Source organism: Cherax quadricarinatus, chromosome 49 (genome assembly GCF_038502225.1).
Source record: "Cherax quadricarinatus isolate ZL_2023a chromosome 49, ASM3850222v1, whole genome shotgun sequence".
NCBI classification, from domain to species: domain Eukaryota; kingdom Metazoa; phylum Arthropoda; class Malacostraca; order Decapoda; family Parastacidae; genus Cherax; species Cherax quadricarinatus.
The window spans coordinates 4486634-4504546 of NC_091340.1; the positions used below are offsets into that span (position 1 = coordinate 4486634).

At 41.5% G+C, this 17913-nt stretch overlaps 1 protein-coding gene across 2 annotated transcripts in view; it reads left to right on the plus strand.

The window, feature by feature from the left end:
• Positions 1–17029, plus strand: part of tyn (trynity) — a 216269-nt gene extending 199240 nt beyond the window's left edge. For both annotated transcript variants that reach the window (XM_070095104.1, XM_070095103.1), the window contains exons 9-17: positions 730–785; positions 5121–5378; positions 5795–5970; positions 6114–6247; positions 10733–10872; positions 11825–11906; positions 12625–12769; positions 13461–13725; positions 15527–17029. In XM_070095104.1, coding sequence (XP_069951205.1) covers positions 730–785; positions 5121–5378; positions 5795–5970; positions 6114–6247; positions 10733–10872; positions 11825–11906; positions 12625–12769; positions 13461–13725; positions 15527–15696 — 1426 coding nt within the window. In that variant the 3' untranslated portion in view covers positions 15697–17029. The remainder of the gene's footprint in view (positions 1–729; positions 786–5120; positions 5379–5794; positions 5971–6113; positions 6248–10732; positions 10873–11824; positions 11907–12624; positions 12770–13460; positions 13726–15526) is intronic.
• The last annotated feature ends 884 nt before the right edge of the window (positions 17030–17913 follow it).

The window sequence follows — 17913 nt, forward strand, 5'->3', positions numbered from 1 at the left end:
TTAGATTTAGATTTTGCCACCGAAGTGGCTAGTTGATTGTGCATACCATATCCATCCTGTGGAAGTAGTGCAAGAACATACAGATACACGAAAGGCCTAGGAACTAGGCCCCAAAAGGGTTAACAGGAGCACATCTGGATTTGCATATAGTTCACTTATCTCTTACAAGCAAATTTAGGAAGTTTGCTTGACATATCTGATATCTTATTTTCATTAATAAGATATCTTAACATGTCACATAGGTAAACATAACAATATTTAATGTAAGACAGACAAAAATTGATGAGTAAGATATAAGTATCTTTACTACTAAAACGTTTAGCTTACATTACAGGGTTCATTAGTCAAATAAACAGGTGACAACACCAATGTCTCCAGTATTGTTTTTATCTCTGTATTCGACTGAAGAAACCTGTCGTGCAGGCGAAATAATTTCCCCAATAAAGATCCCCAGGTGCTACATCTGTGTCTTATCCATCAACTAGTCGAGATTATATGCTTAAAGAAAATTCAATAAGATATATATTGAAAAGTTAAAGAAACATCAATTTTATTTCGAGCCCCAACAGTTTTTTCGTCGTGTGGCTTAGCGAGGTGTCATTTAGCACATGTAAATATGTCGTGAAAATACTGGTTATATTTAAGATTAATTTGTGGAAAGATGGATTTTGTTATGGTAGTTTTGTGGATGTGACCAGTGTGTTCTAACTGCCTATTGGTACACCCAAGGCCTCTCCTGGATGACGGTCAGCGCACTGGCACCTACTACGAGAATGTCTGCAAGGGTGAGTGTACACCATTATCCATCTTCAAGATCACCTCATATAGAAATAAGAAACACTGTTGGTGCTGCCATTTTACTGTCAAGATGTTTGGGCTGCCAGTGGCTTTATCAGTTCACGAACTGACAAGTCCCGGATGGGCGAAACTTCTTCACAGTAAAATGTATAAACCAGCATTGTGTGTTTTATTTACACGCTGTAGGTATGACCCTTTGTCAGCACCGTACACTAGACCCGCTCCTTACTGTTTCCTGAAGTCCACCTGTATTGGTCCGTCTCTATTTTCAAAATATATATACATCATTGCAGTCTCCATTTCGATTTTAACTTTTTTTCCCCGGCCATTGTATTGTGAATTATATTCTCCATATTTACTGCGTCTCAGTTTGCCTAAGGCAAGTCGAGTAAGCCTGCTTAATTTTGTTTCGCTGAAGCCTATGCTATGGCCAGGTGGGCCAGGTGGACCAGGTGGACCAGGGAGAGGTAAAGGTATGTGTCCTGGTAAGCATTTCGTCAATTACATATGACTAAGACCCGCGTTAGGAAACACTTGTCCTGTTTCCTGACAAACTTAACCTAACCTGCCCAACTTGAACTTGCATGACTGTAAACCAGTGTATTATTAGTTCCGCTTTAAATATCAATGTAATCTGCAGCTTTGTAACATTTGCAATGTTAATATTACGTACTTATACAATTAAAGCACTCAGAACTTGGTTAAGCTAACAGTCACCATGTAAATACGGTAACGTAGCCTCTATAACCTGGCATAATTAACAACGGCACTAGCTGTAGTCCGGCCTAGACTCTCTCATGGTTGGTGCATAGTGTAGTGTTTAGATTGTGAATTTAGTGTAGATATTGTTTAAACCCTTGTACATGTGTAATGCAATTCCTTCTTTAGTAAATAACACAATAAAGTCTAAAATTAGGGATATGGAGAGACAGAAGGTGTAAGTATGACCTTATTTACCCTCCATACGTAACCACACACCACAACCACACTCCACAACCACACTCCACAACCACACTCCACAACCACACTCCACAACCACACTCCAGCAACAGTACCACCACAACCACACACCACTGACAGTACCACCACACCCACACACCACTGACAATATCACCACAACCACACACCACTGACAATATCACCACAACCACACACCACTGACAGTACCACCACACCCACATACACCACCACTAACTCACGCAAGAAGAGTCATATCATCACTCCTCAGCACAGACAATCCTCTTCATCTTTCTAACTGACACAAATCATTGTCTTCGTGAAATCTAAAATTACTTCTGCCTTGCATATGATGTCCTTCTGACGCGACTCCAGTAATATACCAGTGTAGCAGAGACACAACTTTGCTCTGACATTCTTGAAGTCTGAGAACCACGCTCATTTTTTCCACCTTTTATTCCTAACATTTACTTTCTTGAAATATATGTAATACACAAGTTCACGAAGTCGTAATAACACAGTTACAAACAAATCACGGAACGGGTGGGGTAGGAACGCATGGCTAGTGAGTCCTGAAACTCCAGGCCAGTGCGTTAACCATTCAGCCAGCTGGTTTACTGATCTCTTGAGTTTTGGGATTCACTTAGAATGGGTTCAAACCCCACCCGGTCTGTGATCTGATTATACACAGACCTTCGTTTGTCTTCGCCACTGTTCGGTTTCTCTGTGACACAAACCTCCTTGGTCATCATGCTGAGCACAGACCACCACATCTTCACTACACTGCAGTCTTCTGTAACACAGACTTCCTAATTCGTTACACAGATCTCATCTCAGCACATCTTTACGTATTAAACCTCTTATGGCCCAATTCTCACGTCTTTTAACTAAAACTAACCACTTTCCTATTAAAATCTTGCACGTCATAAGACACGTAGTCGTTATCATAACAGTAATCTTCATTCCCCTGACATGATCTACAGCGTTAGAGACTCACTACCACTGACCTTTCCTCTTGACCTCACGTGACCTTACAGAGGCGAGGGACAATATGATCTGTAAGCAGGTGACCACCAGAGACAATCGCTACATCACACAGGTTATGTGTTTTGACAAGACCTCCATCTCTCGAAATGTCAACATCGAGGGAGTGGAGGCGCTGGGTAAGACAAAACCGCTACTCCCTTCTTTTTGTCAGTCGAAAACAAGAAGGCTTATTGGCTGTTTGGGAGTCCTTCATCCAATATCGAAGACTCGTGGTGATTGGTTATTTCGGCTTTTAGTATTCCCGTCTGAGCTCCCTCACCATTGGTGAGGCTTTATGTGTAAATTCCTGGACATTCCATATTGAGAGTATCTGACTAAACATGACATAAGACGGAGATCAATCTTTCACTGATGGAACGTTTCACCCTGCGCAGAGTCTCACCCAGTCGTCATTAAGATGACTCTACACAGAGCGAAACGTTATCCTAGTGAATGCTTGTTCTACCTGTCTCACTATTGTTGTTGGCAGTACGACATTCACATCTATGAGATTCATCACTGACTCGCTAAGAGAGAATTATCCATCAGTTCCTCACTTTTATTCTCCCTTTTACACTCCTTACTAACCATTTCCTGTGAATATTAGTCCTTCCTAAATCTTTTACTTGTTAGATGTACATGACCCACGGTATACTAATCGACTAACCCGACGCTTGAAGTCAAATGTCTAAGGATCCATACACATATGACCCACACATAGGAGAAGAAAACCTATGTGTGGGTTATTGGTGTGTTGTTCCAGTCAGGTTATTGTGCCTTCTTATTCTTTTTACAAGGTTCATCTGCTCTTAACGAAGAGTCAATTCCTCTAGGAGAAAAATCTTTGGGCAGTCGTATAGACTGGAATGCTGTACTAACACTGCACAACCATAGACTGGAATGCTGTACTAACACTGCACAACCATAGACTGGAATGCTGTACTAACACTGCACAACCATAGACTGGAATGCTGTACTAACACTGCACAACCATAGACTGGAATGCTGTACTAACAATAATATTTTATGTATGTAGGTAGCATGATTTACTCACTAACAAGCATTTCACTGTCATCTTGAGCATGCGCAGAGTGACGTTCTTGCCACTAACTGTTTTCTTAACAAATGTTTTATATTGTTATATGTCAACTTGGAGCTCAGGAGCTGACAAGATTGTGTTACAAGTTAGGCATTGTTGACACTGTCACATACACTCTGAAGCAGTACTCTGGGAGAGGAGAGTGATGCTGCTAGTAACTTAGTACTCTACGTGGGAGGGTGATGGTAGCAGCAACCTACTCCGTACTTTAGGTGGGAGAGTAAGGATGCCACAGCTTCCTAACACCACTTACAACTTACGTTAGATAAAGCTGAGAACACATAAGGAGCACTGGTGTTCACACAGAAACAATTAGATAACTACATATTAGATCACAAAACCACATACTCACAAGGATGTTAGAGGGATTTTCCTGGAAAAATGGTTGATCGCTGTACTGGTATCCAAGAGGAAGTTGAATTTTCACGAAATGTAAAATAATATGAGTGTTATGGTTGAAGACTAATTAAAGACCAAAGAAACCCACGTCTGTTTCTTTTTCAGGCGATGCCATAAACATAACAGTAGATCCCACAAGCGAAAGTATAGATGATATGATATAAATACAATGTGACGCATAGAGTTCAAATCAATTTTGGATCCTCTGGTAAAGGATTACGTTAGCTGCTGTCACTTCACAGTTCCAAACACTAGCTAAGTAACATGGAACACCACCATCATAACTCTGCTCATTTCTTTTTTACACATGTCAGTTTTGCAGGCCAAGAGGTGTTATCCAACCTCACCTCATTTCTAAGCCCAGCCCTATCTCAGGTATACTACATCCCCCCAGGATGCCACCCACAACAGTGGACTAACATCCAGGTACCTACTTTCTGCTTGGTGAACAGGGACAGCAGGTGTAAGGAAACATGCTCAACATTTTCACTCGTACCGGGGATCGAACCATGGATACTAAGTATGTGAGCCGAATGCGCTGCCAACGAAGCCATTTTAACACCAAACAGGCGGTCACAAATTGACACTCGCACACTCCCGTAGACATTATCGAATTACAGAGATGAGTTAGAATTTTTTGTGTAAATCTTGGTAAATGTGATAACTTTGTGATTCTCTCTGCAAAAAAACATAGCTGATGCTTAGGTAAGGTCTAAAGTAACTTTTTCTGGTAGTGAAACAAAGCCTGAGATAAATATCGGATGCTGGGATAAGCAGCAACAGCTTTCTTGCAGCTAAACCCATAGGGGTTTATGCTGAGAGTAACTAAATTGCCTTACAGGTGGGGGATACGACGGCAGCACCGGCAGCGGGAGTCTGGTCACGCCGAACCCCTCCAGCTACCCCGCCAGTGGTGACTACACCTCACAGGGGGGTGGCAACAGTGGCAGTGGCAGCTCTACACTGGGTGGTGGCTCCGGCAGCTCCTCTTCTTCCTTGTCATCGTCGTCCTACGGCACGACTCTCAGTGGCCAGGGCACCACTGGACGACCCACGGGGGAGAATGTCAACTGCGACTCAACTGGAGTTTGCTACGACGGTGAGATCTCATGTTACATCAATTTTAGCTCCATTTTCTCAAAGGTGAAAAAACTCCTCCAGTGAGTGCATTTTTCCTTTTCCAGATGTGATCCCCTCTTCTAGCAGAGAAGTAAAATTATACGACGTTTTAGACAAGTTTGCAATCGTGTCGTTACGTTTTCGTGAATCAAGTTGTGGAAAATTAGCTACCTTCATATCTTCCATAATTATAAATATTTGTGATAATTTGCGTAGATAGTTTCTGGTTGGATTAAAAAAAAGGTTATTAGAAGTTTCCGTATTTATATTTCCCTGAATTTCCATAGAGATGAACTGAATCATCAGCCGAAACTTGGTTTTCTTCCATAGTTTGCCTTTGGAAGACATCGAAGCGGTGTGTTAATTAGGTTACAAACTTAAAATTTGTGTTTGCAGTGTCTGTACACTGCAAGGACACGAGGATCGTTGTTGAGGTGAACACCAACCAAGCCTTCAATGGTCGTATCTACGCCCTGGGTCGTTCAGAGACTTGCAACGTCCAGGTAGTTAACTCAGACAGGTTCCGTCTCGACCTCTCCATGGCTGGCCAGGACTGTAACACTCAGAGTGCTGTGAGTAAACATTACCTTACGTTCATTTTCTTTGTTCCTTCTGTCTGTTCTGCAGCTTTTATATCTCTTTCGAATTGTATCATCTCCCTCCGCCACCCTTCTCTCCCTAGGGCGACTTATTTTACCATTGTGTTGTGTTTCAGAACGGAGTGTACACTAACACAGTGGTCATCCAGCATCATTCCATCGTCATGACCAAGACGGACAAAATCTACAAGATCCGCTGTACCTACGACATGACCTCCAAGAACATTACCTTCGGCATGCTGCCCATCAGGTACGTCGAAGTCTCGACCTCACTCCTCTGCTTGCTGTTCAGCATCTCAGTCTAACTAACTGCTGCACATGCTTGCTCTTATTGTGCTTATGGCACTGATATCTTAACCCAAAATACTCCCACATTTCCATCAGGTCCACCAATAGACTACTAATAACAGTCTCTAAATATAAATTCCTCTTCGCCATCATCCTGCTGCATAAATGCCTATAGAAAATACATGTGAAATCCTTGTAGGTCCTTAAAAAAAGAGAGAACATTTTAATTACATTTGTAACACGACAGACGTTTCTTGCTGCAGATGTTATTTAATTATGATATACATTTTACAGCAGTTCAAGCGAGCACGACCCCTTATCCAACACTCTGATTATCCGGTAAGGAGTGGCTGACAGGTGTTGTGAATCACGGTAGACGGTTGCTGGCTTCAGGGTGGCCCCGAGCACACTAACTCTAGCTCTTTCCAGTTCTCTAGATACTATATGACTTTTGGGTAGATTCCTGCTCGTCTCTGTAGGCACTGATCCAGTAGACGAGGATCCTCTACAGTGGTCCATAGACGAGGATCCTCTTCACTGACTCGTAGGCACGACCCTGTAGCCTGGCGACACACACTTCCAAACTTGGACTGTAGACCCGTATTATAGTGAATGTGTTGTATCAATGAATGTGTTGAATTTTCAAATTGCCTGTCACAAAATCTTGATCGTAAGCGCACACTCTTCTTAGTCTTACTGCATGACGAGATCTATTTATCATGCCATCTGACAGGCTATCAAAATATAATTTTTAACATAGTCTATTATCTTCCTAACAATGACATCCACAACACCGTATACGGAAATTGTCTAAAAATGCGTATAATATACCCTTAATGTGTGTTTTAATAAAACATGTTGTGGAATTACGTTACATATAATTTCAGAATGGATCAACTTTATGGTTTAAAATATCGAGCATTTGCAATAAAGATAACTTTTTTTCAGCTTCTCTTTAGCAACGACTGTCGGCAAACGACATAAGTTATTTGTAGCAGTTTTCGTTTGACAAGAGTTAACAATTACCAGCTAGAATGAAACGTAACCGAGAGAATATTCTCTTTTCATGAGTAATTTGTTGGGTCATTTATGGTGTGCTGGCTGGTGACGAGGGATGTGCAAGCTGTGACTTGGCCACAGAGTTCATAGATCAATGATGAAAGATTTGTTAACAGGTCGATTCTCCTTAAGAATCTTTCAACCTTTCCTTTCCTTCCCTGTGTCTGACCTCGAGGCTCGCCTGGAAGCCTGTGTCTGACATCGAGGCTCGCCTGGAAGCCTGTGTCTGACCTCGAGGCTCGCCTGGAAGCCTGTGTCTGACCTCGAGGATCGCCTGGAAGCCTATGTCTGGCCTCGAGGCTCGCCTGGAAGCCTGTGTCTGACCTCGAGGCTCGCCTGGAAGCCTATGTCTGGCCTCGAGGCTCGCCTGGAAGCCTGTGTCTGACCTCGAGGCTCGCCTGGAAGCCTATGTTTGGCCTTGAGGCTCGCTTGGAAGCCTGTGTCTGACCTCGAGGCTCGCCTGGAAGCCTATGTCTGACCTCGAGGCTCGCCTGGAAGCCTGTGTCTGGCCTCGAGGCTCGCCTGGAAGCCTATGTCTGACCTCGAGGCTCGCCTGGAAGCCTGTGTCTGACCTCGATGCTCGCCTGGAAGCCTGTGTCTGGCCTCGAGGCTCGCCTGGAAGGCTCTCCCACACCCTCTTCTCCACGGCAACCACGACATTCAGTCTCTTGTTCTGTCTTTGCACGTGTTGTAAAATCTTGACATCCCTCGTACACACGACTCAAATCTGGAGTGATTAAGGCTGTGACCAAAACAATTAGAGGAGCCTTAAAAAGCACAGACTTACAGAAGGAAATGAAGCAAGCTAAAAAATCCTACATACATGTAGATCCTCCAGATACTACCGTGATCAAGAGTGCCCAGCCAAGTTGGTCGTTGCATCGAGATAGGATCTTAGGGCAAAAACCGAACCTGGAGCTAACACGAAGATATTGCTTTATTTATATTGACCAAAACAACCTTTGATCAAGAAGCCCCCTCACTGGCATGAAGGCCGTGACAGGTAGTACTGTTGTTCCCTGGAAACAACCTCCCCACCCGGTGCACCTCAACCAGGATAAAGCCTCCAGAACTGACTGGCAGCTTTAGCACAACTGTCAGATTAGACAAGAGCACAAACCATACAATCGTCTTTCAACTAACCTCGCAACAAGGTCCCCCGTCCAGTATAACAGCAAAAGATGTTAGTGGGAAAAGATATATATATATATATATATATATATATATATATATATATATATATATATATATATATATATATATATATATATATATATATATATATATATATATATGTCGTGCCGAATATGTAAAACTGGTCAGTTAGCAAGAACTCATTTAAAATTAAGTCCTTTCTAAAATTTTCTCTTATACGTTTAAAGATATATTTTTTTAATTAATGTTGATATAAAAATTTATAATTTTGCACCAAAAGGAACTTAGAAAACTTACCTAACCTTATTATAACAAGCGCAATTTATTTAAGCCTAACCCAACTAAATATATTTTAGATTTGTTTACAATAATTTAATACTAAACAAACACAGTGAAATATATTTTTTTCGTTAGGTTCAGAATGATTTTGGCGAAATTATTGCATACACAAATTTTCACTTGTCTTATATGGCAAGATGAGCCTTGCTATTTAAGCCAAGATGGCAAGTTCTGCCTATTCGGCACGACATATATATATATACATATATATATATACATATATATATATATACATATATATATATATATATATATATATATATATATATATATATATATAAACATTATCTCTACGTCTACAGTAGGACTCGAACCTGCAAACTCTGTATCAAAGTCCACGGTACTTTACCACAGAGGCTCCGTGGACTCTGATACAGAGTTTGCAGGTTCGAGTCCTGCTGTGGACGTAGAGACAATACAAATAATTTCGCCTGTTTGCGAATTGTTAAGCATATATACATGTATATATGTATCCCTAACTGCACTTCTTCCTTCACCCTCCCTTCCCTCCCTCCTTTCCTCCCTCCTTCCCTCCCTCCTTCCCTCCACTATGCACAGGATTGTGGCCTATCCTCCGCACTGCCAGAAGCCTTGATCAGCAGATCAACAGCACTCACTGTAGACACTTCTGACAAAACCTGCTTTGTACCATTAAGAATCAATTTACTCACTATTCCGTTTGTTTCCAGTAAATTTTGGCGCTCTTTGATGTAGATGTTTAGTGTTTATATATATATATATATATATATATATATATATATATATATATATATATATATATATATATATATATATATATATGTTTGTCTGCATGACCTGTGTGTATGTGTGGGTATGTTCTTGTACGTATGTGCTTACCACAATGATAATACATATATTTTCTCGTTTGATGTACTGACGCAAGAATACGAATCACAATACAATAGCTGGAACAATTCATAACCCTTAAATTGGACATGAATCTTTTGAAGTCCTGATAATGGTTCAGGAAAGATCGAAAGGTCAAGTAGTGGTTCGTGGAATAAATGTTTAGTTGTGAATATTGTTCAGTATGATGAACGAGGCTCGAGTGAGAGAATCGCATCACACATTATATACTGACATCGATTAGTACTTATGTACGAATCAGTAATGATGAAGATTGAGACACTTATGAGACCTACTTCGACTAGTGGATGGTACCACTATGACCCCGCCTCCATCTGCTTCACGTCACCTCACTACAGTATATAAGCCACGTCTACGGCCCTATGCTGTACATTCTACAAGATTGATGGACTGAACACATCGACTCCAGGCTGAGGGACTGATTACCTCATTCTCCTCCTCTCCTTACGCCTTCCTCTTTGTATTGGACTGATGAAGCCACTGTGTGGCGAAACGTTTCCTGAATAAAGATTCCCATATGCTGCATAAGTGTCTCAATCTTCAACTTGTCGGTTTTTCAAACCATTCATCACAACGAATCAGTAATATAAGAAAGAGCACTTTTGGAGGCCTACTGGTATATTATAGGCAGGTCCAAGTCACACCCACTTAAGTAGGTAGAACAGACCTCGCTGTTAATTACCTCACTGACAGTCACCCCACTGACAATCATCCCAATGACAATCACCCCATTGACAGTCACCCCATTGACAGTCACCCCATTGACAGTCACCTTGTTGAGGGTCACCTAGTTGACAGTCATCTCATAGACTAGATCTTCTCAGTTTGCAGCCTGGAGCCTCTGGTGAAGGTTATCAAGTCGTTACGGCTTGACAAAGCTCCTGGAGAGCGAAACGTTGCCACGATAAAATGTCACATTAGTCGCACTTGTGTCCTTTTTACCAAACATATTATCGGTAATTCTACCAACATCATTACAGTGGTGTAACTGTGTTTCTCCTGCCAGGGATCCAGACATGATTCCCATCACCTCTGCCCCAGAGGCTCCTCCACCAAGGATCCGCATCCTGGATGCTGCTCTCAGGGAGGTCGAGACCGTCCGCATCGGTGATACTCTCACCTTCAGAATCGAGATTCCTGAATCAAGTAAGTTAAAACCACCTATTATTATTATTATTATTAGGTCATTTCCTTTAATCAAGAGCCCTGCATTAATGTCATGATCCCATGCCCTTTGAAGTGAGAGGCGCCCAAGACTTTAAGGCAAACTTTAATATTTTCTAAGTTAAACGCTTCTATTTTTCTAGTTTTTTTTTTCTACTGTATAAACGTGAAAAATTTGCAACATTCTTTTAACGTCTAGATTTAATTATCATCTGAACCTAGTTAACGTCTAAGGTTAATGTCTAGTTAACCTAATTAACTTCTAAGCTTAATGTCTAGTTAACCTAATTAACTTCTAAGCTTAATGTCTAGTTAACCTAATTAACTTCTAAGCTTAATTAATATCTAGTTAATCTAGTTAACTTCTAAACTTAATTAATATCTAGTTAACCTTGTTAACGTCTAAGCTTAACTAATATCTAGATCTACAACCCTGACACGTTCAAAGTTTTAACATCACCTGTTGAGATCCTACGTCGCCTGGCTCAGAGAACCGACAAGTTGATAAATCAGACAAGAATACAATGTATGCGCGTAGTGGTGGTCACTTCTTCGCGTATATGCTGTAATCTTTTCAAGATTGATTACCTCAAACTCCTTCAGATCTTCACCATTCTTCTCTGTACAGAACTGATGAAGCCACTGTGTGGAGAAGCGTTTCCTCAATAAAGATACCCAAATGTTGCATATGTGTCTAATTTATCAACTCTTGATAAAGCCAATGGTGGGCGAAACGTCTACAAAATTAAGATACCCAGATGTTGCACGCATCTAATTCATTATCGGTTATTTTGCTACTGCAATTTAGTAGTCAAAATAAAGAGGAAATAAATTCTTCAGTATTCCAGCCACATGCTACTAATAACAGCCTAATATACACTGACATTTGAGAAATGGATATTAGTGGTCGAAGTCAACCTTTTTTTTCCCACAGCTCCGTATGGGATCTTCGCTCGCAGCTGTGTTGCTATGGCCAAGGACTCCCGCTCCACCTTCCAGATTGTTGATGACGATGGGTAAGTGTTGTTCTGAGTGGCGTCTTCTTCCACCTGAGTGGCGTCTACTCATGACAGTCTTCTCCTTTAGGAGGCCTGTGTGGCTGGTGAAGGATGACAGCCCATCCTACAGGATAATCTGAAGCATGACATAATCCTTAATGCACTACCGTATCTATTGAAGGCTCATTTCACTGTCTTTAACTATATTCTTGTGTCTTTTGAAGAGTGACGTCCGAATCCTTTTGAATGTTTGTGTATGTGTTGAAGGATGACATATTCATCCTTGAGAATGTTCGTATGTGTGTTACAACATGTGCTCCAACATCACTATTACCCAGAGCACCGAGCATTAGCCTGTTTTCTTCTATGCTTTCGTATGCATAGAAGATATTCAAGATGTTTTTCATTGATTTTTTTTTCAAATCTACTGCATTGCATTAAGTATGCAATATTAAAACCCTATAAAATCAATACAAAATACTGTAGAATTAAAGTCAATGTGAAATACAATCCTGAGAATGAGCAGTTTCGAAATACTTCATATAAAGGATAACAAATATATTAATTTTATGGAAGTCATGCTAAACAAAGGAGCAGCAGGAGACGCTACTGTTTACCATCAGTCTGTCTGACACAGCAACACCATGGTATCTTAATACAGACGAAGTCTTCTGCAACAAGTTTTTTCTGTTCCTCGTCCATCTCGTAACACGACTAACTCTCCCTTCTTTCCCAGGTGTCCAGTGGAGCCATCTATCTTCCCACAATTCACCAAGGACGGCCCAGCGCTACAGTCTGTGTACGAGGCCTTCAGGTTCACCGAGTCTTACGGAGTTATCTTCCAGTGTAACGTAAAATATTGCCTGGGACCCTGCGAACCGGTAAGTACTTCTTGTAGTGTGTTGCCAGATACGTTCTGTGAGCCTGTGTACCGACGAGTTCCTGTCTGCAGTGTTGTGATGTACGAGGAATGTAACGTTGTTTATTATCGGGAACATTGTATCAGGCAGACAATTACCTCGTGTAGTCTCCCCTGAGAGACAGGCCTCCACCTCAACCATTGTTATACTGAGCTGTAAGTATCATTTCACAACTGATAATATTTGTAGAGTTAGTACCAATACTGAGTAATGAATTTGCATACAGTTGGTGCTAATATTGACTTACTGTTAACTCAGGGTAATTGAGTTGCAATACCGGCCTCCCCTCTATACAATAATACCTGGTTTTCAAACCCATTTATCATAACACCTAGAGTGTTTGACTTTTAAATATCTCTCTCACTATAACGTTAAATTTTAGCATCGTTAAATCGAGTCCACAAGAGCGCTAAAAAAAATATTTCTTCTAGGCGTTCTGTAGAGAATTTCACTCGAGGAAGGTGGCGCCTGGATGCTTATGTTTATGTGACCTTAGTATTGATGCTATCCTTCCCTTCCTTGCATTAAACTTGATTACTTTCCGTTCCTCAAGCTCTTTATGACACCTAATGATTTAGCGCTTCCCCGTGAATGTATTGAGAATCTGTGTACTATGCCAGAAGTGTATGTACAAGGTTCTGTCCTCCTTCAGGCACGGTGTCAGGTGGGTCGCGAGAAGCTCTTCTCCTGGGGTCGTAAACGTCGAGGTGTGAGCACTGCCAACCGTGCGTGGGGACAAGTACAGGAGACCACGAAGGAGGAGGCGCTGGCGGCGGCGCAGGCGCTCACAGCCTCCTCCGGAAACGACGAGATGAGCATCAGCCAGGAGATCTTGGTGCTGGACCTGGGAGATGACCAGAGTCCGCAGTACCGCAATGACCCTGTCCCAGAGGCCAACAGGAACTACCACAAGAACAGTGAGTCGTTCTGGTTGAGGGACGTCACAATTCGCCAATATTTTTCACTGCCTCTTTCACTCTAGTTAGGTTCATCACTGTAGTTTCAGTGATTCCCTTTTTCCAAAGCCCGCTACTCTGTTACACCTGATCATAAAGCCTCACCAATACATAGAAAATGATACTTGTGTACAGCTCAGGACATTTATTAAAGGAAACGTTTTGCCAACAGTGGCTTCACCAGTCCAAATTTAGGACTGATGAAGCCACTCGTGGCGAAACGTTTCCGTTAATAAATGTCCTGAATTTTATACGCAGATGTCCTTTTCCACGGTGTGTCGGTGTCATTATAATATTTACAACTTAGTATTATATTATACCTATTTATACAACATTACAGGTGTGTGTACTTACCTAATTGTGTGTGTGTGTGTACTCACCGAGTTGTGTTCGCAGAAGTTGAGACTTGGCTCTTGGCCCTGCCCCCTAGATTCCATTGATCGAGATCACTAATTTTTGGCCTGATTGGAAAAAAAAATATGGTTGGATATCTTTGTGTTTTTGGTCGAAGTTGTTTTGCTTCTTCGCTCAACACCCGAAGGGTTTATGTTGTCTGGTCCCATCGCTTGTGTTACATCGTTTGTGTCACATCCAGCTTGTACAGTAGCCTCATCACTTGTTCCTTTGTAGTGTTCATACTTTCCAGCAGCCATTGATCTGTTCTGACTGCAGTGACCTCTGGCGGCTATAAATTTTCTTCAGTAATGATTTCTCTATCATTCGCCATCAGCGGCTCTTCTTCCTTCCTCTGCCTTAACACTTGCTCCATCACAGTCTATTTTTATTTTGCTATCGAGAAACTTTAAGTTCAGTTTTTGGGCTTTGCTACTGTGAAATATTTAATCTGTCCTTCAACTTTCCTTCTCATTCTTGCCTATTTATTTATAGCTCTCTTGATTGCTTCTCAGTTTTCTGCAGATCAGTTTGCTCAATATTTTTCCAAGTCCTCTTGCTCCTTCCCTTGGCCTCTCTGCATTATTTATTTAACCATGGTGGGCTCTGTTTTCCTGCATCCTTTCTCCATATTCGGCACTAATCTTTCCCTTGCCTCTTGGCACTTTATTACCTCCATTTCCTTTTCAGTTTTACCTTCAGTTACTTTTGCCATTCCACTTTTCTCAGAATATTTCTCATATCGTCATAGTCTCCTCTTCTGTAGTTCTATTTTCTGTTACTTGCTTCTTCACTTTATTTCTGGAGTTCCCTTTCCAACAGTCACTTAAAGCTTATTATCACATGGTCGCTGGTTCCTCTTGGTTCCCCATAATTTTTGTTAGGTTCTTTTTCTATTTTGCTTCCTTCTACTTTATCATGTCTCCCCCGCCCTTCGTTCCTCTTCCTTCCAGTCTCCTTTGATATATACTGTGTCAAGGTTTTGAGATCTCAATTTCGATTTCCTTCTCGTTAATAGTTTCTCGTTTCTGACTTCGTAAACACAATTAGCGATGACTTTGTTCTTCCCTCTACATATAAAAAAACGTACAGATTTCACTTGTCTCTCTTGCTGCTCCCAATTTTTCCATTGGGTCTTCAATGCCTTGTTCTTCCTTTGTACCTTCTTCTCACGTTATCTTCGTTTAGGCCAAACACCATGACAGTTGCATGTGTTTGTGTGTTAGATACCATCTGTCATAAGTTCTTGTCATATAGGCACTAGGCCTGCTTAGTGTGTGTGTATATCTAGGTGTTTGTGTTTGGTGTGCCTGTACCCATATATGTAGGCCACCCTCACAATACTGATTAATATCTCATTTCCTTGCAGACACTTACACATTCGAGGGCGCTGCCGTCACCTTATTCGAGACCTGCCCGACAAGAACCTCCGTTCTCGCCCTGGCTGTCACCTGTGCCATCCTGCTGCTTATCTACGTTCTCACCGTCTTCTACTTCGTCATGAGAAAGTGGATCCGTCCCCAGAAGGGCGTGCGATAAGACTTCCGAGTAGACAATTGACATCCACGAGCAGGGAACCTAGTGGATCCTGCTTCACGGCCTTCAGCAGGCAGGAGCAGGGAGACTAGCGTGCCCTGCTTCACGGCCTTCAGCAGGCAGGAGCAGGGAGACTAGCGTGCCCTGCTTCACGGCCTTCAGCAGGGTAGAGACACCAGCCAGGGAATATTCGTGTTAGCTGAATTCTCAACAAATTTAAGTATTAAGCAATAAAAATAATTATTCTGGTGCAGCAGCGATGAGCTGTGTTTCCACCATGGTTGTGATAGTGAGCTTACCAGCCACCATGGTTGTGATAGTGAGCTTACCAGCCACCATGGTTGTGATAGTGAGCTTACCAGCCACCATGGTTGTGATAGTGAGCTTACCAGCCACCATGGTTGTGATAGTGAGCTTACCAGCCACCATGGTTGTGATAGTGAGCTTACCAGCTACCATGGTTGTGATAGTGAGCTTACCAGCCACCATGGTTGTGATAGTGAGCTTACCAGCCACCATGGTTGTGATAGTGAGCTTACCAGACACCATGGTTGTGATAGTGAGCTTACCAGCCACCATGGTTGTGATAGTGAGCTTACCAGCCTCCATGGTTGTAATAGTGAGCTTACCAGCCTTTATGGTTGTAATAGTGAGCTTACCAGCCTCCATGGTTGTAATAGTGAGCTTTCCAGCCACCATGGTTGTAATAGTGAGCTTACCAGCCTCCATGGTTGTAATAGTGAGCTTACCAGCCACCATGGTTGTAATAGTGAGCTTACCAGCCACCATGGTTGTAATAATGAGCTTACCAGCCTCCATGGTTGTGATAGTGAGCTTACCAGCTACCATGGTTGTAATAGTGAGCTTACCAGCCTCCATGGTTGTAATAGTGAGCTTACCAGCCTCCATGGTTGTAATAGTGAGCTTACCAGCCTCCATGGTTGTAATAGTGAGCTTACCAGCCTCCATGGTTGTAATAGTGAGCTTACCAGCCTCCATGGTTGTAATAGTGAGCTTACCAGCCTCCATGGTATCACCGGTGAGCTGACAGTCCAGTATGGTAACGCTGCATCGATACTACTCCGCTCCCCGCACTCATTCCTATAACAAAGTGACTTGTTATCTTCACTATTACTTACCACATCATCTCAGTTGTTAAATAATTTATTTATTTATTTATTTATATATTTATTTATTTATTTATTTATTTATTTATTTATATTTAAGATCAACATAATATAAAAACAATTATAGGGCTAATTTACACATGTGATCCTCAGGTGGTTCACAAGACTTGAAAAAGGTCACCAATGGCCTTGTTTTGTTTTAGTTTGACTGTCACATCATTTAAAATATATATATATATATATATATATATATATATATATATATATATATATATATATATATATATATATATATATATATATATATATATATATATATATATATATTGCAAACCCGAACGTAAACTCGTCACGTCTACAGAAGAATAGATTAGGGTTTATATAAAGTGCTAATTACTGATATATATTTCAAATCAGTCTGTGTTTCCATGGGATCTTAGGATTGTCCTTAACCAGCTGCAAGAAACCCGTGATGATCAAATTTTAGTTACATTTGGGCACACTAGCAGAAATAAGTGCCAAGGACATAAATATTCTTCACACCTCGTTTAACTAGGCTGACAACGTCACTTCTAAGTCAGAAACTCTGTTATGTTATTCCTTTCATAATGTAAACGTTTCTTACTCCATTACCTCTATTCTTTCATTTCAAAAAAGGTAAGCCACAATAAGGAATACTTTTTTTGTTAAGAGATTGTTATATTTGTGGACGAGGCCACAGGTGTTGTGGTCCGGCTTGTGTTTACGTGCAAGGACGCAACTCCGCTGTAATTTCTGAGGCATTATCCCGCATTAATTCTTGGGCATTTAATTATTAAACTCCAAATTGCAAATAGGTTAGATTGTGACCTTCCCATGGGCATTGGATACTAAATGTGATTTATGCTGTAACTGTTGAAAAAAATAAGAGAAGTGTGACGCTGCAGGAATCATGTTTGGTCATAGGGTAGAGGCCCTACGTGAGTAGCTATTCTTAAGAGTACTCTTGTGTTTGGGTGGTACCTGCTGTGTCTTGGCCCTCCCCTGCCATGCTTGTACACAAGCAGATAGCAGCAGCAGAAGGGGCAGCAGATACCTCCCACGGACGAGTATT